Source organism: Sorex araneus, chromosome 6, assembly GCF_027595985.1.
Source record: "Sorex araneus isolate mSorAra2 chromosome 6, mSorAra2.pri, whole genome shotgun sequence".
Taxonomy (NCBI): domain Eukaryota; kingdom Metazoa; phylum Chordata; class Mammalia; order Eulipotyphla; family Soricidae; genus Sorex; species Sorex araneus.
This window is the reverse complement of record NC_073307.1, coordinates 24859872-24882200: the sequence shown is the minus strand read 5'-3', so window position 1 is coordinate 24882200 and position 22329 is coordinate 24859872. Positions and strand designations below refer to the sequence as shown.

Below are 22329 nucleotides of genomic sequence, written 5' to 3'. Positions count from 1 at the left end.
TCCCTCCCTCCCTCCCTCCCTCCCTCCCTCCCTCCCTCCCTCCCTCCCTCCCTCCTTCCTTCCTTCCTTCCTTCCTTCCTTCCTTCCTTCCTTCCTTCCTTCCTTCCTTCCTTCCCTCCTTCCTTCCCTCCCTCCTTCCTTCCCTCCTTCCTTCCTTCCCCCTCTCTCTTTTTCTCCCTCCCTCCCTTCCTAATGCTGTTTTGAGGCCAGAGAGAGAGAGTACAGTGGTGAGGGCCCTTGCCTTCACATGGCCAACCTTGGTTTGATTTCTAGCATCACCCAGTCAGGAGAAAACCCTGAGCACCATCAGATGTGGCCTCCAAACCATAGGAAAAAAGAAAAAGATTTCTGACTTTCATGGCTCTCAGAATCCAGTTATAAAGACAGACAGGAAAATTCACTGTAACTCAACCAGTGCCATAGTCGGGGTTAGCCCAAAATGATGTGAAACAGTAGAACAGAGACATCCAAACTAAGAAGGAGTTTGAGGAATGGTGAGGAAGATACTAAAATATTTAAATAGGAGCCATAGCCGGTGGTGCTTAGGGATCCATGCTGGGGCTCAAACTCGGGCCTGGCACGTACGTGGCATGCACTCTGCCACGGAGCGTTTCCAAGAGCCCCAGGAGTGGGCTCTTGAGTTGAGCTGTGTCGGCCATTATGGCACCACGGGAAGTCGAGAAAGGCATGCTGAAGAGACGCTGGGGCCTGAGAGTCAGGTCAGGACCTGCATCCTGACTCTGCCTCTGAGCCCAAGGCTCCAGCTGTCACAGAGTGACAGCAGTGTTGCTGGCACACTGAGTGAGTGCACGCAGAGCGCCTTGGAGCTTGGTGTGTCAGGAGAGGTGCGGGCAGCTCCAGGGGGCCAGGCCTGGTGGGCGGGGGGGTGCTGGGAGCCGGCACACTGGGAGGCCTTGTGCAGCGAGCCTTGGAAGCTAGAGGATTCTGAAGTAGAGCTCTGCTTTCCAGTGTGTGCGTCAGACACTTGTGCTGTGGGCTGTGTGCACACACTTGCCCCCACTCCCACCCGTGCCAGCCTCTCATTTACCAAAGAAAACAGCCTGACTGAAATCTCGCCGCCTGGCAATCTCACATGGCTCCAGGGGCACCTGCCCCAGGGGCCCTATACAGTAGACAACCATCATTTATTATAGTGTCTCGGTTTCTGTTTGCAACCTCTTGAAAAGTTAATGATCAATAATGTCATTATGTTGGGGTAAGTTCCTGGGCCAGTTGCGGGTTTAATTTAATTAACAGAGCCATCTGGCACTACGCAGAGTCCTTTCTTACATATTTTTCCAAACTGGATTTGGATTGCTTCTGGCCACTGTTATATCAACAATACAGCAGAGACAGTGCCCGAGCTCCGAGGATTCAGACGGGAATCCCAGTGAGTTGGGAATGTCGGAGGGCACAAGGCTGGTAGCAGCGCCTGCCACCGGCCCTCCCTCGCCTCCACGAGAGCAGGCAGGAGGCCCCGTCTGGCACATGAGGGTGGATCACTGCTAAGAACTGGGTCTCCTTCGGCCACACAGGATGCCAGACCGAAGGCTGCCAACAATGTTTAGAAAACGGGCGTTATTTCCAAGTCTGGAAGGCTGGACTATCTGGCTCTTGTCTACTCTGTATCTCGTGCTCTGGACTTCTTAGTGTGCCTCAGGCTCTCCTGGACCTCTCCACCCAGGAGGCAGGCTTCCTTGTGTTCGTCACTCAGTTTTATCCTGTCCTCTTCCTTTTACATCACTTGGCGATCATGGGGGTGGAGCAGTAGCACAGGGGGTAGGGCATCTACCTTGCATGCAGCCAACCGGAGTCAATTCCCTGTGTCCCATATGGTTCCCTGAGCACCACCAGGAGCAATTCCTGAGTGCAGAGCCAGGAGTAACCCCTGAGCATTGCCTGGTGTGACCCCTCCCCCCAAAAAAACAAACACCCTTTGGAATCACCAGACATTATGGTATATATGACCCATCACTACTTGACTGAGTAAGCCCTGTATGGGAATTGGACTTTTTAATTAAAAAAATTACATTATATCCATACTACTTATCTATAGCTGATTCTCAGTAAGTATTGTTGAGTGAAACTTCCAGTTCATCTCCTTAACTTTACAATGTGCATCAAAAATAGCAACTCTGAGTTTTCTTCCTATGATAAATGGTGGTTATTTCCAAGGATAGTGGGACTAATACATCTTCCTTTCCTCCCCCCCCCCCGCCTGCACCCCTCCTCCTAATTCATATGCTATGCCATTTCCCTGCGACTTTCCCCCTATCAAGGGTGGGAGTCTGTTTCCTCTTGCCTTGAAGCTGAGCTGGCTTTCATGCTCTGCTGGAGGACTAGATCGTGGCAGAAGTGAGGCTGCAGAGCATTCAAGATTGGTCCCGAGAGGCCTTCAGCATCTCCCTCCGCTCCTGGGAAGCCTTTCTCACAGAAAGCAGCTGGCACACACCCAGTAGTTGCTCAGCCTCTTTTCTGACTGTGGCCCCCTTCTGATCTTGTGTTCTTCCTGCAACCTCCCTGTTTTACCCATTGGTTCCCTAGTCTCGGGCCATGCCCCCCACCTCCACCTTTTCACAGTTTTCACTCTGTGGCCCCCAGTTGAGAAATGCTAATGTAAGGACCATCTCCCCGAGGCCACCAGACTCCTCAGAAGCCTGACACAGCCAGGAGGTAGGAGAGAAATTCTCTGTCCTAGTTAAATACAGCTCAGAAAGTGCCGCCAGATGATGAACACATCAAACTTTCCACTTGAACCCTGCCTAATTTCCTGACATAAAAATTATAAACAAAAATTATTGTTTTGCTTTAGAAGTCATTAAGGTTTATGCAGCACCAGAGAGGTTCACAGCGCCACCCCCCCCCCCCCCCGCCGGCTCTCCATCCCCCTTGCCTCTGTCTTGACTCATCCTTGGTGGAGTTGTCGGCCAGTGCTCCCTCTTAGTCCTCATCTCTCCCTGCTCCTTCCCCCTGTGACGCTCCTCCCCAGCAGCCCCCCTTTGCAGAAGCCGCAGCATCTGTCCACTCGCATCTGCCGTCACCTGTGCCTCCTGCTCTTCCCGACAGCAACTGCCTTCTGAAATCCGGTCCCTGAACTCAAATTGCTCTCACGAGGCTGCTCATTTCCTCCCCGTGTTGGGCCCGAGTCAGCTCGGTGCCTCCTTTCCTCCCAACAGCTCTCAGCCCAGCCTGCTGCCTGCTGAGCACAGATGCCGCCTCCACCACCTGCTCGGCTTCTGCAGTGTGAGTGACTCCCCGCTGGGGAAGGAGCCTGTGCTGCTGTCCAGAGGCTCCTCCTCGGAGGGGGAGGTGACCAGGACGGCTCTGAGGGGACAGAGAGTTTGGGCTCAGGAGGAAGTTTCTGGGAGTCTTTGGGACCTGCTAGCATTATGGGGGTTCAAGTCCCAGTGACGGGGAGGTGTGGTGGAGATGCTCCCCAGGGTTGTGAGAGGGATATGGTATTTGGGGGTCTCCTGTGGCTTCTAGACATCAAAGTCCACGTGAACTCTCTGCCCCCAAGTTCTGGGGTAATTTAGGAGTGCGGGGCATTGACCGGTGCCACTGTTTCATTTGGGGAAGTACAGTGCAGGGTCCCTGTGCCCATCTTCTGTTTTGCTATTATCAAACTCCCAGAACTTTGTTGTATGTAGGACACAGTGACTGCTCGAGACAGACAGACAGAACCAGCCCCAGAATGTCACATCACTAGGGGAGAGCCCCAGCTTGGACCAGAGTGCTAGTGAGCAGCCGCAAAAATTACTCCTGGCAGTGCTCAAGGGACCATATGGGATGCTGGGAATTGAACCTGGGTCGGCCACATGCAAGGCAAGCGCCCTACCCACTGTGCTATCGCTCCAGTCCCCCCACCCTCCAGTGATGTTTTAATTTAATCAAAATAACTTAATGACATACAAACAATATTATTGTGGGTGGGCTTGCTTGGGGCCACAGGCAGTGGTGATCGGGACTATTATAGGCTCTGTGTGCAGGAGTGACCCTCGATATTGCTAGGGGGACCATCTATGTGTTGGGTATTCGAACCAGGGCTCCAACCTTTAATTTAAAAACAACCAACGAGGATACCTTGGCACAGAGAACTTGTCTAGCGTCATAGAGCAAGAACATGAATCACCCAGACTCTCACTTCAGTGTTTAACCTGTACTAAGTAGTTTACTTATGAGATTTCTTATCCCTGAGAGCCACAGAGCACATTCATACATGGAAACCACGTTTTTCCACTAAATGTATATTTTAAATTATGAGTGTCAGGTTTTATATATATATTTATATATATAATTTATATATTTATATATATAAAACCCGACACTCATAACTTATATATATTATATATTAACATATATAATATATATTAATCTATAATATACATTTATATATATATTAAGATCATTATTTCCATACCAGATTCAGATTAGAAATAGCGGTTTAGGGCTGGAGTATCCCAACACAGCAAGGACTGTGCTGGCACATGCCAGACTGGTCCAGGTGGCGGGTGTGGGTCAGAGTAGCTGCTGGCAGGAGGCATTGGTAAAGTGCTAGCAGTACTGTGTCTGGGATGTGAAAGCAGGTGTGTCAGTCTCCTCCCTAGAGCAGGGTCAAGAGGAGAAGCCAGGTGAGGTGTGGCCCTCAGATGCTCTAGGTGCCAGGTTCTAGCACCTCTGCAGGAAGCCTTTTCTCACCTCTTGTTGCAAAGTCTGATTTTGAGCAGAAACATGCATTCTTTGACTATTTGTGAGGGAGTCTCAGCAGCCCTGTGAGTAGCCTGCAGGATGTGGGATGTGTGCGCTGGTTGTTAATGTAATAACAGAAGGTCAGGATAGGGCATTATCTGGCAATGCAGGCGCTCATCCACTTAATGTCCCATCAGCTGTTTCTGAGCAAGGCTCATTCATCAGTTAAGAATCCATGAAACTTGTGTAAGGACCTTACCCATTGTAATGTCATTCTAGCCTCTATACTTTGAAGTTTACTAATAAGCTAAAACATAAAAATGACTCCATCTATCAATTGTCTTTTTAGAAATTAACTTAATGAATTGTTACAGGAGGAAAATTTAGTTTTAGTGATATTTACTACATACATTAAGCATAGGAAACAGGTTTTGTGTATCAAAATAATGGTAACATATAATGTATATATATAACATCATGCAAATGTTTATACTTCATATATCCACATTTTACACATATTCATTCATTAAAATACATAGCTGTATATTTAAAAACATGGATTTATACAAGTATAATGTATTCAGAAAAAACTGTAAGCTTACAGAGTAGTTTTTAGGTCTGGTTTATTTTGTATATCAAGTACCTAACCAAGTGTTTTGTAGAAACTATAAAGCACATAATTACTGAATAAATGAGTAGTCAGAATTTTGGTAGTTTATAAATTATTCTGTCATTTCAGTTTAACACTCATATAGCAGTAGATGTCATAATATAAACTTATTTTTTGCTAGTAATATTTAGTTAGCTTTCATGTGATTATGTCAAGAATCTGAATACTAGGGTGGGGGGAAGAATCTGAATATTAAAGAATATTATATTGAAGAAAAAAAAGAATCCATGGAACTTTGTAAGTCTATCTAGTGGACCTTTTTCTGGGAGGGGGGCTGGGTGGAAATGCTCCAAATCAGTGCTCCAGAGACCCTGGGGATCCCTTCCTATAATATACTTAGCCATCTGGGTCAGCAGTTCAGTGTGTGGCCCTGGATGTGGGGTCCTGTGGTGCCGGGGATTGACCCAGGGTCAGCCGCATCCTTGTCAAGTGCCTTAGCCTCTGTTCTATCTCTTAATTTCACTGAGTTTTGGCTTGATAAAACTTGCTGAAAGCAGTGTGATTTTCTTATCTCTTTTGAACGAGAAGAGCAGAGCTCCCCAGACATATTTGCCCTACAGTTCCCTTTTTAGAAGTCACTCAGCATCCCCCCTTGGATATCTGCCATCTTTAAGGGAACAGACAGAATGCTTCCCTTTCCCAGTTAAACCCTTGACTACTCCCACTGCTTCCTGGATTTTTGTAGTGCCCCCTGCCCATTATGGGAAAATTTGCCATAGAATGAGGGTCCTTAGAGAATCAGTATTTTGTGTCGACTAAAAATAATCTGAGAGGTTGTGTATCTCTGAGGGACCCTTCTGTGACTTCAGTCTTCCCTCACAGGCCTAGAAAGACTCGTGCCCGCCCCTGCTTCGTTGGTGGAATCCTATGGGCAGCACCAGCACAGTGTGGCAGTGAAGCAGAGGCTTTGTGCACCACCAACGTGTTTGCATCCACTTCTTGCCATCTGCCTCTGTGCTGGTGACTCGTTTTCCCTCTTTTGTCCTTGGCTCCATCATCCGTAGCATGGAGTAAATAGGAAGGGAGCTGTTCACAACAGTGGCGTGAACATGAGGAGTGAGCATGGTGTGTGTGTGTGGGGGGGATAGAGTGCCTGCTGATTTTTTGTGTGTGTGTCCCTCCTTGCCCACTACCCAATCCTGCCACCTAGCACAAACATACCCACACACATTGCATGCCTGGAATCCGTGCTGCCACATTCTGCCACAGAGTCCTCCAAAGCTTCTAGATGGAGCCAGAAGCTTTCCTTCATCTAAATGAGATCTCTTTGGGCAACTCGGACACTCACAGAGCAGATAATCCTCTGGTTGGGAGGGCAGACTCTTAACAGAGGCTTCTGGATTGAGCTTGTGCCCCCAGTGGTGAAATCCTGTTTTCCCCACAAAATAATGCACGGATTCCTTCTAATACACTATGGCCTTGCTTTAGGTGCTCATCATCTCCCAGAGAATCCCACCCATTGTATCTCAGCTAATGGCCATTTTCTTATACACCCTGAAACCTTGCTCCTAGAACTGGTTTGTGGAAACTAGGTCACCTACGGTCACAACATCACACTAACTTAGGATGACCTATGTATTTACAAAGTGTTGTCTGCACAAGAGCCATATGGCTTGACATGGCCTTCCCAGTGTGGACATGCTGAGTTGTGGGTGAGGGCCCACAGAGAAAGAATTCACCTGATTGAGTCACCAGAGACAAGTGTTAAAAGTACGCACTGACCCGCATTTTATAATTGAAGGACAAAACCCTTATGATACTTGCAAAAGTGCTAAAGAAATTGACTTGGTTGGGTAACGTGGTTGACATTTAAAAAATTAGGATAGCTCTAGAGGAAAACAGCTTTGCACATGATTTGCAAATACCTGTATCCTTTGAGCCTGTAGCCTGACTCAGAAATTCAATTTTAGGAAATAACAGAAAAGAGCTATAAAGATAATATGAAAAATACATAGAAGTGATATTCAGTGGTGTAGAAGCAAATGGCACGCTAGTCTTGTGTTGGCATAAAAATAATGATACAGAATAAAAGAGAAAAATATTCACCTCTTAGTACTAGGTGTATCAGATGGCTACATTACTCATCCTGTAGCTCTGAGTATGTAAATACATGACACATACAGAGAAGAATTGGAAGACTGTAAACAAGTGAAATGAGTTGACATGTGGAGTACATGACTGCAGATTCCTCTCCTTATCAAGATCATCCTTAGGATACACTTTGAGCCACAGATAAAATAAGCTCAGTTATGAAGGCACGCTGTGCAGACAGCCACGAGGCTGTCTTCAAGACAGTCCCTTCCCATTAGGGAAAGAAGGTCACAGGCTTCAGCTGTCCTCTCAGTCCCCCAGAGCCCCCCACATACCCTGCTTCCTCAGCTGCCAGTATCTCCTCCAGCCCCATGTTGCTTCTCTCATCTGCCTGCACGCTGAGCATCTACATCTCTAACTCTGAGTCCACACTGAGCATTTAGCACAGGAAGATGAGCCAACCTTGGGCTTCCGCCTGCTGACTCTTCACCCGAAATGCCTTCAGTTCCCCTTCTTTTGGAGCTCTGGCCACCTTTCAGAGTCTGACTTGGTCTCTCCGTTTTCTCTGTGAAGGTTTCCCGCATCATTCTTGCCAAAATTAATCTTTCTTTTGTTGCAAAAAGGGCATGATTCACATCTGTGCAGCCCCTCAGGATGAAAACTTCTGAAGACAGGGCTGTCTTCTGTTCTCTCTCTAATATCCATCGATTTAGCTACAGCTATACTATGATTGTTTCCTCCTCCTTCCAGCTTCTTGTTCAGAAGCTGTCACCTATAAATCAGAAGGGGAGTAGGAAGTGCATTCTCACGACGAGATAGTAGAGGGGATTATTAGGGAATTATAATCACAGAAAGATGAGTTGTGATTTCTTCAGGATGCAATTTGATGATCAAATCATCCTTAGTTTTATTAATCAAACAATGGCATTTTGCATTTACATATATGTTTTTAAATGAAATAAAATAGCTTCATTTAGAGAAATTTACTTAGAGAGATATAAGGGGTCAGGGGGAGGAGAGAGTTCCATGTTTGAAGAACACGAGCTACTCTGGAGGGCTGAATGACATAGAATAAATGATGGTTTGTGTTTCTGTGAAGTCAGTGTCATCAGGGGTTGAGAGGGAGACGGTCAAACCCAGTACCTAGTTGTTTACCCTGGGCTGCCTTCCTGCTCCTCTTATTTGATCTTTAACTTCTCCCCAGAGAGTCTTCCCCTCATAGTGTTTAGGATTGCATCTCATCTTGAGTGTGGGATTTTTGTTATATCCCAGGAAAATTAAAACTGGCAAAAACTTGGGTACAGTGCATCCAGCCACTTTTGGAAGCACACTTGAGAATTTTCTGCTTGCCTGGGTCTGCCCTAGCCTAGGAATCAGTGGTGAGCTGCCATCGAGTTTACTATTGTGGGAAACAGGCAGCAAACAAATTCATGATGTTTCCTGCAGAAGAGGACTCTGGGATTGAGGGGTCTGATGAGGGAGGGAACCACATGGGATCCATGTTCCAATAATGGTCAGAAGGGTTTCCCGAGGAGGTTAGATCTGAACTTTGATTGATGAAAGGGATCCTGACAGCAAGAGCTCAGTGATCTTTCTGGAGTAGGAAGTAGGGGATTTTAAGGGACAGAGAGATAGATGGTGTGTCCGAAGCCAGGGAGCAGGAGGAGGTGAAGTGTGGTGAGGGTGGCAGAGGCTAGGCTAGGCTGTCCTGCACAGGCTCTGGTTAGGTGTTTGAATTTTAAGTGCTGTCGGGATACAAAGATGCTGGTGGTGACCTGGCGAGATCCTTCTGCTTGTTCGCTGTGCACATAACCCAGAGGGGGGTGGTGTGCTGAGGACACACAGGTAACCTGGGATCACCTGGGAAGGTGACTTTCCTCCCCATAGCTGTGCTGCCCAGAAAGCCCTTTGGAGGCAGCTGTGACCAGTGAGCCACGTGCATGGAAGCCTAGGTCCCCGTACCCCATTATGGGGCACTTCTGTAGTGCTTGCTCCCCGCTGCTCCTGATCAGGCTGAATTTAAGACTTCAAATCTTAGCTGTTTCTTCTACCCCTTTCTGCCTCTCTCCCTTGATTATACTGAGAGCATGGAATTTCCCTGCTGTGTTCACTTTTAGATGGATGTTAGTGGGGACAGGACACATTCTGATAAAACATTTCTGGGGCATGCATATATGTTCGCATACATGTGCATGTGTGTACGCATGTGTGCATGTGTGTGTATGTGTGTGTGTGTATGTGTGTGTGTAGGGAGAGGGCATAGGTCAGTAAACTCTAGAGTTGGGATTGGACTGCCTAAATTAAAGTTCATTAAGCGAAGATTTTCCACAAAGTATAATCCATAATTATACTTACAAAATTCCTCTTCTACCTAGAAATTCGCAAGTGACCTTAGGCAGATGAATGTTAATGAAAGAATAATGTGTTGTGGGAATACAACAGGAGAAATATATAAAAGAGCAAATGCTCATTAATATTGGATCCATATATGAGCTTTTAGTACAAAAATAATGAAAAAGAAATGTGTTGTTGGTCTTTAGTTTAATTACTGATGCTAGTCTTGGGTCCTTGGGGGAAACTGTAATTTCTAAAATCTGTTTGACTCTGGTATTAAAGTGACAATTTTGAAATTGCTCTTGTTCTTTCTACTTGTAAATGCATCTGCTTTGCATCTATTTTGTGGGCACTGGGGATCTATGTTTCTCCCCTGGATGCTCCTCAAATTCCTCTCTTCTTGTTAACCTCTCCACCCCCTAAAATCAGGATGTAATAATAATCAGATTATTTTAACAAATGCAGCTCATGAAGAATATAATGATAGTTAAACAAGATAAGATTATGTGGTTTAGAAAACATGTTAACCAAGAAGATGAAAAATTCTCTAAAGGTTCATTCTTCCAGGCAAATATTTACAGATTGACAGAGCTGAACAAAAGACAGCAAAAGAGCCAGAAAGGCAACAGTGTTCTGTGTTGCTGTGATAACTCAGACTTTAAGGAGTTGAAAAGTCTGTAAACATGCAACAGTATCTGCTTTTTAGAGCAAGTGTGTCAGCTGATTCACAGCAGGCATGAGGAAGGGCAGAGAGGAGTGTCAGATGCTCTACTTTCCCCCCTTCAAACTGAGCCAGGCACAGTGTGGGCATTGCCCAGCAAGGCATGCCAGTGAGAAGAGGGAGCCTGCAGAGACCTACTGCCGTACTGCCGACGCCTAGTGTTTTGGACTCCCTTCTACAGACAGAGCCCCATTGCCTCGCCCTGGATAGCTGGTGGGTCTGGTGGGTCACCTGGAGGCCACCCGCTTCTCTGCTTCATCCTCGCCAATCAGTGACGAGGTTCTCTGGGCAATAAGAGTTCTTCTGTAGGGAGGAGAGACCCAAAAGGGACCTGTGAGCTACAGAGGGAGTGAAGTGGAGGGCCCGGTCCCTTAGCCAACTTGGAACATCATTTGAGTGTTGTTACCTGGGTTTATAATCACCAGAGGGGAGTTATGGGTATTTGGAAAGGCCTTGAAGCCTATGATTGGTACTCTCCACCCATTCATTCATTGATTCACCACAAAACTTGTCCATTCTGTGCAGGGTAGTATTGTTCTCTTGTCTTCAGAGACCAAGATAAATGAAGGAAGAGTGCATAGTCCAGAAACTCACTATTTCTTTTTCTTTTTGCTTATTTGTTTGTTTGCTTATTTATTTATTTTGGATCTGGGTACATCTTTTCAACTCCACCATTCTTCCTGCACTAACATATGCCTCAGAGACCTGGGCCCTATGAAAACAGGATAAGAATGCTATTAAGGTCTCCCAAAGAGGAATCGAAAGAGTTATGCTTGGAGTATCATGTTCCATTTGCTCTCAATGGAATGAACATCTGTGAATGCAGCAGTTATGTGTACCTAGGTCGAGAACTCTACATGACAAATGACCTGGCACCTGAGCTGTGTAGGAGGAAGACAGTGGCATGGAACGCCTTCAAGAGCATCAAATAAGTTGTTAAGAGGATGAAGAACCTCTGGCTCTGGGCACATTTTTCGACTCCACTGTTCTTCCTGTACTAACATATGCCTCAGAGACCTGGGCCCTACAAACACAGGATAAGAACACAATTTGGGTCTCCCAAAGAGGAATCAAAAGAGCCATGCTTGGAATATCATGTTTCACTCAAGTGAGAGAAAGAATCTGGAGTTCCAACCTCTGTCGATGATCGAAGATCAGGGACACTGTCTTGTTTGCCAAGGCGTCGAAAATCAGATGGGCTGGACACATAATGCGATTTGGAGATGACCACTGGACTAGAGCCATTACTGACTGCATTCCACAGCATGTCAAAAGAATGCCTGGCTGCCCACCTAAGAGATGGTCATATGACTTTGTCAAGATCCTGAATGAATAGTTTGATGCTCTTCATGTTCCTGGAGCAAGCAGATGCCATTGGGCTACACTAGCATGTGACAGGGTCGAATGGAGATGTTACTGGTGCCTGCTTGAGCAAATTGACGAGCAGTGGGATGACAAATGATACAAGTGATTTTGGATCACACCTGGTTCTACTCTGGACTTCCTCCTGGTTCTGTGCTTGGAGCTTGCTCCTGATGGTGCTTAGGGGACCTGTGGTACGAGGGATCAAGCCCCAGGTCTGTGCATGCAAAGCATGTTCAGCCCATTGAACTATCTCTGGTGCCAGGAGCTCAGTATTTACAAAATTTAAAAATCATCTGCTTTTAAGAAGCAGAATCCAGGAACAGAGTGAGAGGATGGGGGCAAGGCACATGTGCTGTATGCAGCTGACCCTGGTGAGGCCTCTGGTTCTTTATGGTCATCCAAGCACTACCAGTAGCAATCCCCAAGAATGGAGCTGGGACACTACTGTCCTCATGGCACCCCCTTCCTCCCCCCAACACCAGGACTGCTGGGAGTGGCCCCCAAACTAAAATCACTGTCACTGTCATCCCGTTGCTCATCGATTTGTTCGAGCAGGCACCAGTAACATCTCTCATTGAGAGACTTATTGTTACTGTTTTTGGCATATCCAATATGCACGGGTAGCTTGCCAGGCTCTACCGTGTGGGCTTGATACTCTCGTAGCTTGCCGGGCTCTCCGAGAGTGGCGGAGGAATCGAACTTGGGTTGGCTGCGTGAAAGGTGAACACCCAACTGCTGTGCTCTTGCTCCAGCCCCAAACTAAAACTAGAAACCAAAATTCCAAGCAGAGTCCCTAGTCTCCCCCATAAAAGTATCAAAGGAAATGGGGGAGGGCATAGGTACTGAGAGATTTAATTGAATTACTTTTACAAATCTTCCAATGATTCTTTCATGCTGCCAACTTTGTTGCAATGACACAGTGAGCTTGAGTTTGATCTAACCTGGATTCTGGGTTGGTGCTGCCCTCAGGAGTTCCCAGTTCCAGGTTACAGTCCTGAGAGTATCCCCAGGGAGAACTCTGTCCTCATGTCATGTCTTCCTCCAGGGAAGACACCATCTCTGCAGGCATTTTTAGCCGACAGTTTGTGGGGGCAGGGTTGCTAGCATCTCTGAGGAGGGATGGTACTAAATCTTCCTATCATTCCAAGATCTTACTCCCAGCAAAGAATTATGTGACCTAAAATATCATTAATCATGAGGTTAAGAAGCCCTGGTTTAGTCTCAGGAGTAGTTCTAACTTATTTAGCCAATATGGCAGACGGTGTTTATTAGTTAATATTTATTATATACTCACTGTGTTCTTAGCATTAATCATTGTTTATTGGGTGCCGTTATTTACTCCTGTTACTCAGGAATTAAATAAGTTGTCCAGAGCCACATAAGGAGTTAATGTGGACTTGGGGACTTGAACATTCCAGTCAGAACACTAAATTTGTGACTCTGCAGATTCTATTCTCCTGAGAATTTTTCCAGGCAGAAAAGGGATACACCCACACCTGGATCTGTCCTTTGCTTATTTGCTACCTGACAAAAACCTTCCCTGGACAGGAGAGTCAGTGAAGGAGATAAAGCATTTGCCTTGCATGTGGCTGACCCTGGTTCACATATGGTCTCCTGAACACTGCCCAGGATGACCCAGGGAGAGCCACGACTAGTCCCTGAGCACCACCAGGTGTGACCCCAAACCAGTACCCTCCCCAAACAGAAAACAAGCCCCCAGCTTTCCTATCCAAGCTGGGAGACTGGTGGCTGTTGATAATTTCCATGCTCTGTGATTCAGCTGCCCCCCACCCCCAGGTGCGAGAAGCACCCCCAGAGAGGAGACTGATGGCTGATTTCCTCTCCTTTCCAGCCGACCCCTGGGGCACGGTTTGGGGCAGTGCCTGGCTAGCCAGACCGTGTCTGTGACAACTCTGCTGCCCTTAACCCTGAGCATCTGCTAAAAGAGATGCCTCAGTGGGAAAGCGCAGTGGGGGGATGTCTGCTCCTGTCTGCACCTGAGCGTCTGCGGGCCTCTCAGCCGTCCTCTAGAAAGCCCCGCTGTCCCCAGATCCCCTTTGCTCGCTGGCTCCTTGATCCCTGTAGTTGGACCTGCCTGCCTGTGTAGAGGGATACCCCAGCATTGCTGCTCTGGGACGAGGGGTTTTGTCGGCCGTGGAGCATTTTCTGCTGGGCGACCCTGTCACTCAGCACAGACTGATCCAGGAGGCCTGTGAGAGGTGCAGGGGTGTCCCCTGGTCTGGGGCTCCTGCAGGCTAGCAGGAGTTAACATGTGAGGGTGCAGGCAGCCTCCCAGCCACAGAACCCTCTTTCTTGCTGCCCAGCAGGTTCTGATTTTTCTGGGAGTTTTTCCAGGTGGGACAATGGCCTCATGCTTTAAAGCCAAACTGTAAAGTGTGTGCAGAGAATGGAGACCGTGGGGGAGAGAGCAGACAGGGTCAGTCAGTACTAGGGTGAGAGAGAGAGGCTTCCACACACTCCAGAGTGACTCTGTGGGTGCCATGGGCCCCCATCCACACCTGGATCTGTCTGCGCTGTCATCCTGGGCATTTTTCTCTGAGGGGAGTTCTGGCGGACCATGCCCTGGGTTGGGGACCGCCCACCAGCTACATTCTGAACCCCATGTCTCTAAGAAATTCCAGACGTGGAATTGACAGCAGAGAGCAGAGGTTTGTGGGGGAAGTTGGCCTGCTACTACTGATTGTTGTGGAGATTTTTCATTTTCCTGAGAAGGCTGTTTGTTGCCACGTTACATCCTGACTTGTGGTCTGTCTCCCAGCAGAGAGTTCCGCGAGCAGGTTTAACTTTCCTGTCTGCTTCTGCCTCAGGGGGCACTTGGGCTTCTGTTTGCCAATCACTGAGTTACTAGGAACTCTCTCCTGTGGTGGCCATTCTCTGCCAGAGGGTGCCACCTCTCTTCTTTCAAGGGCACAGTGGGCTTATTCCTCTGAGTCGCTTTTGGTTGGTAGGAGTAGGTGGTGTGACTTACTGTTGACAGAGAGTGGCCATAAGGAAGACATGTCACTTCCAGATAAAAACATTTATGGATGGCATGGGACTCTCATTGCCCTCTGGAAAAGTGGACCTGGATTCCAGAGTGAATGTTGTTCCAGGGTGGAAACAGGATGAGCACTCAAGAAATCTCTTTTTGTTAAAGTCCACCACAGTTTCTGTTCTGATGGTCAGTACAACCTTACTTGGCTTATCCTAGGCAAAATCTTATCTATTTTGCTCAATAAAACAGCCATGTTTTTGGTTTATGTTCTCTCTTCCTCTCCCTTCCCCATTTTTATTTTTGATATTTGGATCACACATGGTAGCCCTTAGGGATCGCTCCTGGTGGTGCTCAGGGGACCATAGGCAATGCCAGGGATCAAACCAGGTCGGCCTCATGCAAGGGAGTTCCCTCGATCTCTGTACAACCTCTCTAGCCCCATGTTCTTCTGTCTTAGAACTCTTACTTTGATCATGGCATAACGGTTCATTAGTGTGATGTATTAGTTGCTACCTGTCTTCTTCAAGGTGCTGACGTTATGCCATTATTATCCTCCACCGCACACTCAGTGATGAGCACAGCCACTTTGAAGCCACTTGAAATCTTCTGAAGGCAGGAAAGAAGCTGAACAGCCACGCTGCCCAAGTTGGTAATCATTGACCATAAGTCACTTACTGAACTTTAAATCAATTATTTAAAATACACAGCAATCTTTTTTAAAAATAATATTAGATTTGCCACATTTCACTTGCTAATTAGCCATTGAGGAGAGTGGGTGGACAGAAGAAAATAGAAGAGTTCAAGCATGGTAGAAAATTGGATTGGGTAGGGCAGGCAGTGCAGTCCAGGCTCCGTGCATGACCTGGAATGTCTATGGGAATCTTCTTGACAAGCTTGCTTTCTGGCTGTGTTTTCCCACAGTGACGCATTGCAGGGGAGCTTTCACACCCTCTAAATAGTGTCCATGACTTGCCCATCTCTCTGGTGCCAATGACCTTCAACTATCACCTCTCCCTGTCTAAGTCAAACTTTCTCCTACCTCTCTGCTTAAATTTGGTCCAGTACCTCTCACTCTGAAGCCCTCCTACATGAGTTACCTCTGGGAACCTTTTCCTGATGTGATGGAGCTGGTCGGTGCTTTTCTATCCTCCCCTGCTGCTCCCTTTGTGCCCCTGTGCAGTCTGCTGGTTGCAGGTTTTGTTCACACATCTACTCTGAACCCCTCCAGGACAAGACTGGGGGTGGAGTTGGTGTTGGCCTCCCTATGGCTCAGCACTGAGCTGGCAGTACGATAGACATAGGTGAATGTTTTATTAAATGATAAGTGAGTGAATAAATGACAGTCACAATAGTATTACTCCCTAACTACAACAGTGTGACCCTCTCCCACTGCCACAGTCCCAGGTCTATGCTCATGCGAAGCTGGATTTCTGAACCCAAAGTCACCCGGGAACCAGGCAGCACCAGGCAAGGGTGTCTTTAGAGTCCCAGGGTCTGCAGGCTGCTTGGGAGAGTGGGGAGTCTCATCAGTTGAACGAGAAGGCAACTAGTGCCACGATTATTTGTATTAACTAACATATTCTCTTCTCTACATATTCAACATAGCCTTTCCAGCATGATGTTTGAAATTTATGGGGGAAGAGACCTCTTCAGCAGTGATCAGGGGGCTTAGGAATCACTCTTGGTGATAGCTGGCCAGCTAACTAACCATTCAGTGCTGGCCTGGTGTTGTGGTCGGCTTGGGCACACTGGTGTTAGGAGCCATCAGGGGTATCCAGCTGGTACTCAGTTTCCACCAGAGTCACACCAGGCAGCACTCATGGGTTTTTATACTGGTAAAGGGTAGGGACTGAGGCCAGGCAGTGCTGGGGTTTGGGCTCAGGGCCTCTTGAGGTCTGCTCCTTTGAGCTCTCTCCCCACCCTATTTAACATTTTGGATGACACATCATCCAAATCAATTGGGGAGACTTATTTACCCTTTTCAGGTCGGAGTCATGGTGAACAACCTTATCTTCACAAGACCTTTATTCTTTCCAGGAAGAAATTTAGGCTCTAAGAATGATGTCTTTACCTAGGGAGAATTCTAGAATTCTCTGGGGGAAGAACTGTCTAGGTAGAAGCTCAGGAGTATTGGTGAGGATCGATGGACCCCGAGAGTCCCAAGGCAGGTGATGCCACTGAGTGACAGCAGTGAGGCAGCCCTTTGTACAGTTGCCAAGAACTTGAAAATTCCAGAGCATTTCCTCTCACATCAGTTCATTTGAAAGCTGAAGGGTAATATGCAAAGGGTAATATGCACATTATGAAGATGGGGAATAAGGCTCAGGAGGCTTCAATGACTTGACTAAGACCAAATGGCTAGTAAATATAAGACTCAGACTAGAAAGACAGTCTCGTGACACTCATTATTGATTCTTTACCCTTTTCCTGATGGTCTTAGACCATAGGGGCATGATTGTCTCCAGCCAGTGGGGCCTGATATTAGGATTCAGAATCTAAAGCATCAGTTTTCAACCAGAGCCACATGACTCCTGTGGATGCCCAGGATATTCCACGAGGGCCATCAGTAAAAATAGCATAAGTGGGGGACCATGCCATGAGAGAAGGGAGCCAACTGGTAGGACGAGAGATCCCAGGAAGGAAGCAAGGTCAGGAGGGGGCCATGGTTGTAGAAAGGCTGAAATTAGGGTGGTGGAAGTTGATGGAAGATGGAAGGGAGGCAGAGAAGTTGATGAAGGACCTGAACTAGGGTGCAGTACCCCCCATAGACACATCCACTGAATGGGTACATAGAAGCTTCTCTGTGAGAACTCTCAAGAGTGTTAGACTGAACTCCAGTTTCATCAGATGTTCCATGGGAAATAGAGTTCTGAGTTGGATAATACACACGATACTTTTTTCTTTTAGAGTAACTGCATACTAATGACTCAGCTATCTTTCAGAAAAGAAGTCTTCTTGACTGCTTAGTCCAAGGCATTCAAATGTATTTGAAAACTACACACATATATGTGTATATATGTGTATAATTCTCAGAGGCTATCCTCAGCTCTGTGCTTAGGAGTGAGCAATGTTCAGGAGTCTATATGTGGTGCTGGGGATTCCAGCCAGAGTCCCCACCACTGTAGCTGCATGCAGGGCCTTACCTCTTGTACTATGTCTTCAGCCCCCGTGAAACATCTTTAAAGGAACCCCTATTAGCATCCCATAAGCTGTCAAGAACAAATTGGTTAATAGTGGCATTAGGTTAAATTTGCTGTCAGATGGGAAGACGATTAGGAATTTTTTTCCAGTGCTAGGGAAAAAAAACCCAGGACCTCACCAGGGTCTCAAATATGTAAGGCAAATATTCTGACAGTGAGATACATCTCTTGCCCCTTGATTAGAAAATTTTGTGGTTTTTATATTCCAGTCTAAAGACTCCTATCATTTCCATATCTATCTATAGCTATATCTATCTGGACTTAAAGGCACTGTAATTTTAAATAGGCTTTAGTGCCAGTCATTTTATAACTCAAAGACGCAGTGTTCAGTGTGCCCTTGCAAGCATGATAAAGTTCATGAATTAAAAATGAAATCGCCTTATAATATTAATAAACCTTTTAAAATAGTAGGTATCTTCACTGATAATTTATGATAGAATAAATGTCAGGGAAAATGCTGAGTCTGTCTGCAGTTGTGTGATGGCATGTGTGGTCTGAGAAAATTTATCCACCGCAGGTCTTTGAAATGAGCAAGGCTGACATTTGATGCAGGCCCTTGATGATCTTTCTACCTGTGGATTGTGCCCAGCACTTGGCATTCTTGATGGATATTTCCTGAGACCTTTTTGATTGCCATGATTGGAATTAGCAAATCCCACTTGAATAAATAGTTTCCTCAAAAAATTTTGTTAAATGTTTTTATTAAAATATTTTAGGGGGCACACTCAGTTGTGCTTTGGACTATCCCTTGCTTGGTGGTTGGGGGTCCTTTGAGAGACCATGCAGTGCTGGGGGAGAGCATGCAGTATGTGCATTCTCGTCCTCTGCATGCTCCTAGGTCCACCTCAAGGCCTTTTTATTCTGACCTTATCTACCATGTTTATGACACTTTTTCTTCTCATTTATGACTGTATCTATGATGCAAGTCTCCTTTAGTACTTGGTAGTCAGAAATATTGAAAAAAAGAGGGAATATGTAGGCCTGAGTTATGGTCAGACTTCTGGACTAGCTGAATGATCTACTCCCAAGAATGATTTTGCTAAGAAATTTGAAATTATGTGACAGAAAAGTGGTAAGTGCTTGCATTTCATGGGGCCATGGAAATCAATAGCTAAAACTGTGACTGTCAATGGGCCAACTATCTCCTTTCTGGGCTTTTGAATATGTCTTTGTCCCCTGTGCTGGGAGATGGGGCTGCTCTGGCTTGGGGAAGGAAGGAAATGCTTGTCATTCGGTAAACCCAAGCTCAGCGGAGATAGTTTGAACCCCACAATAATGGAGATCTCAGCAGCTTCAGGAAGGGCTGTGATGTGCTGTGATGAGCTCTTGGGATAGGCTAACAAAATGCATTTCCCTGCACTAAGAAAATACTGCCAGACTTGAAACTTAGCCTGACTTTTCCACGCTCAACAACTCAGCTTGCTAACATTGAAATAAGGCCACCTTTCCCATGTCTTAGCAGTTTGATATTTGGACTTCAGAATCTTGGGGGAAAAATAAGCTATTTTCTTACAAGCTTTGAGTATTGTCAAAACCAAAAGGTGGGGAAGATTTAAAAGAAAATAAATCGGAAGACCTCTCTAGATGAATTCCAGTTCCATGTGGTTTGTTAAAGAATGGTTCACCCCACACACATTAAAGTAATCAGATAAGAGAAGAAATATACAGAGGTCAATTTGGGAGCATTGAAAATATGATTCAGTTTTGACCCTATGAAATTGCTAGAAACAAACAAACAAAACCCCTCAAAGACTAATCAGAAACCCTGCCTGTGTGGAAAGCACATTGATATTTAAACATATGGAGTTTGGGAGTGCTACAGTTTTTATCAGGATGAATAACATCATCTACTTTAAGGACGGATTCTAAAGAATTCAAAGCATTTTCAGAATAGGAACATGATTGAGTTTTGATTCCTTAGACTTCCAGTTTGCTGGCTGCTGTGCATCTAAAGGCTGCTGGTGCCCAGTGGCCATTAAAGACAGCTGTGGTCACCGAGGAGGAGGGACGAGCTTGCTTTTGTGAAAGTCTCCTTGCACATGCTACCAAGGATGTAAGCCCGAGGGATGCAGTTCTGTAAGTGTTCCTGAGCCATAGGTGTCATAGAAATAGTAAAGCATTTTCTACACAGTCAGCCCCTTGCATTCAATAAACAGTCTCGAAAGCTACAAGTCATTTAATTCTTATGAAGACCTGTGGATTGGCCTGATAACTTCTGGGAGCATTCACTGTGACATTGCTCTTGTCAGTGGCTTGGAAGTTGAAAATCTTTTCTCTAGACTCGAGGCCTACTCGTAGGAGTCTGTCTCCCTTCCCTAGCCCTCTCCCCCAACATCTTTGTCTGTCTCCTAGTGGGCTCGGGTAGGAGGGGGTGCATGTGAGTCTTGGGGAGCCCTGAAAGGCTGGCAGTTTCCTGTCTACCGAGGAACCTAGTGATGGCGTTGTTACCATTAGCCTGTCCTAAGCACTGACATAAAATATGCAGGAGCTCAGCTCTTCCTGCAGCCGAGCCCGGCAGAAGGTCAGGAAAAGGGGGACACTTACCTTTTTGACTTCATACTTAATGGCGAGTTTGATTCGGCTCAGGCTTGGACGATGGTGGTCCGACCAGACTTGGAAGTTCACGTCCCCATTTAAAATCGCTTCGACCTCTTCTGTGTCTCGGCACAGGTCCAGCACGCCCACCACGAAGTCCTTGCATTGCATAGACAACTTCCTGTAATCATTCTAACAGAATAGAGAGAAATCGGTGGCGTGTCAATTTGACCTTTGACCCCCAGCCGTAGCTCCCCCTCCTCCCCCAGACTGGCCCATCTAGCACAGCAGTGTGGTTCCACAGCTCTTCCCTAGGTGTGAGTTTACGGGGTGCATTGGGACAGGAGGACGTGCTGGGACCACAGCGACCTAAGCCAGGACTTATCAGGGTGTGCTTCCCACAACATATGGCGGCGCCTCCTGGGATAATTGCTGACTATAGATTGGGGCCCAGTTGCAGACTTTCTGAGTCAGAATGATTGGGGATGAGGCGCAGGAATCTTTCAATCTTGTTCTTTTAAGTGTTGCCTGCTAAGTTCTTTTAGGGCTTGTTCTCTTTCTTTCTCTCTCTCTCTTCCTCCCTTCCTTTTTCCATCCCCCCTTCCCTCCTCACTCTTTCTTTCTCCTTCCTTCCTTCCTTCCTTCCTTCCTTCCTTCCTTCCTTCCTTCCTTCCTTCCTTCCTTCCTTCCTTCCTTCCTTCCTTCCTTCTTTCTTTCTTTCTTCCTTTCTTTTCTTTTCTTTTCTTTCCCACACCCAGCTGTGCCCAGGACTTACTCCTGGCTCTGTGCTCAGGGATAACCCCTGATGATGCTCGGAGGACCATATGTGGTGCTAGGGATTCAGATCCAGGTTGGCTGCATGCAAGGCAAGCATCTTACTGGCTGTTCTATTTCTCCAGCCCCCTGGACTATTTCAAAGCAGAGCATCTTCTTGTCCTGTTATGAGGGAGGAGTAGTTAGGAAATGAACTTTTAAGGCTGGTGGAAATTACACTTCCCTCCTTTGCTACCAGTTATGCTGCCATTATAAAATCAGTTTATAATGGTGACTACTCTACACAGGAAACTTACTAGAAACCTCTGACTGATAAGATAAAAATCAGGAAAAAAATCAACATTGGTGTCTTCCTTGTTATGTGTTGGAAAATCTGCTTTTTAAGTGATAAATTAAAAAATCTAATATAATCTAAATTGAACACAGTTCTTTCTTACCACAGGTCTTTTCATATGGCAAATCGCGACTCCTTAAATTGCTTGCTTTTGGAGTAAGCATTTTAATTTTTCTGTTAGTATTGCTTTAGAGATTAACAGAGGGCTTAATTTTTTTGATTAAGATTTTTTTTTGGTGGGGGGTACACCCAGCAAAGCTCAGGGCTTATTCCTGGCTCTCTGCTCAGAAATCGCTCTGTGTAGTATTTGGCGGATCATCTGGGATGATGGAAATCAAACATGGGGTCATTGCATGTTAGTTGAGCCCCTTAACCATTGTACTGTCTCCCTGGCCCAAAATATGTTCTTTTTACTTTCTAAATGTCTCCTCATAGAAACCTTCTGTTTTTACTCAAGCACTGCCTTTACACCCAAAAAAGGATTCCCTTCATTAGAGAAGGAATGAAGCTGTTTCTGGAAGAAGTGTGACTCTTCTCCTTAGCATTAACCTTGCAGACTGCTATCCTGTTGGACACTGTGCTCCACAGAGAGATGCACCTCAAACCTTTTTGCAGGACCCAGGGAAAATGATTATCAACCCCTCAAATTTTAGTTTATTAAAGCTCCATGAATTGTAAAGT

The 22329-nt window shown here is 46.2% G+C and overlaps 1 protein-coding gene across 3 annotated transcripts in view; it reads right to left on the bottom strand.

The window, feature by feature from the left end:
• TRPC7 (transient receptor potential cation channel subfamily C member 7) overlaps positions 1-22329 on the bottom strand; it is a 131905-nt gene that overhangs the window by 70022 nt on the left and 39554 nt on the right. For all 3 annotated transcript variants that reach the window (XM_004609884.2, XM_012933050.2, XM_055143565.1), the window contains exon 3: positions 20550-20732. In XM_004609884.2, coding sequence (XP_004609941.2) covers positions 20550-20732 — 183 coding nt within the window. The remainder of the gene's footprint in view (positions 1-20549; positions 20733-22329) is intronic.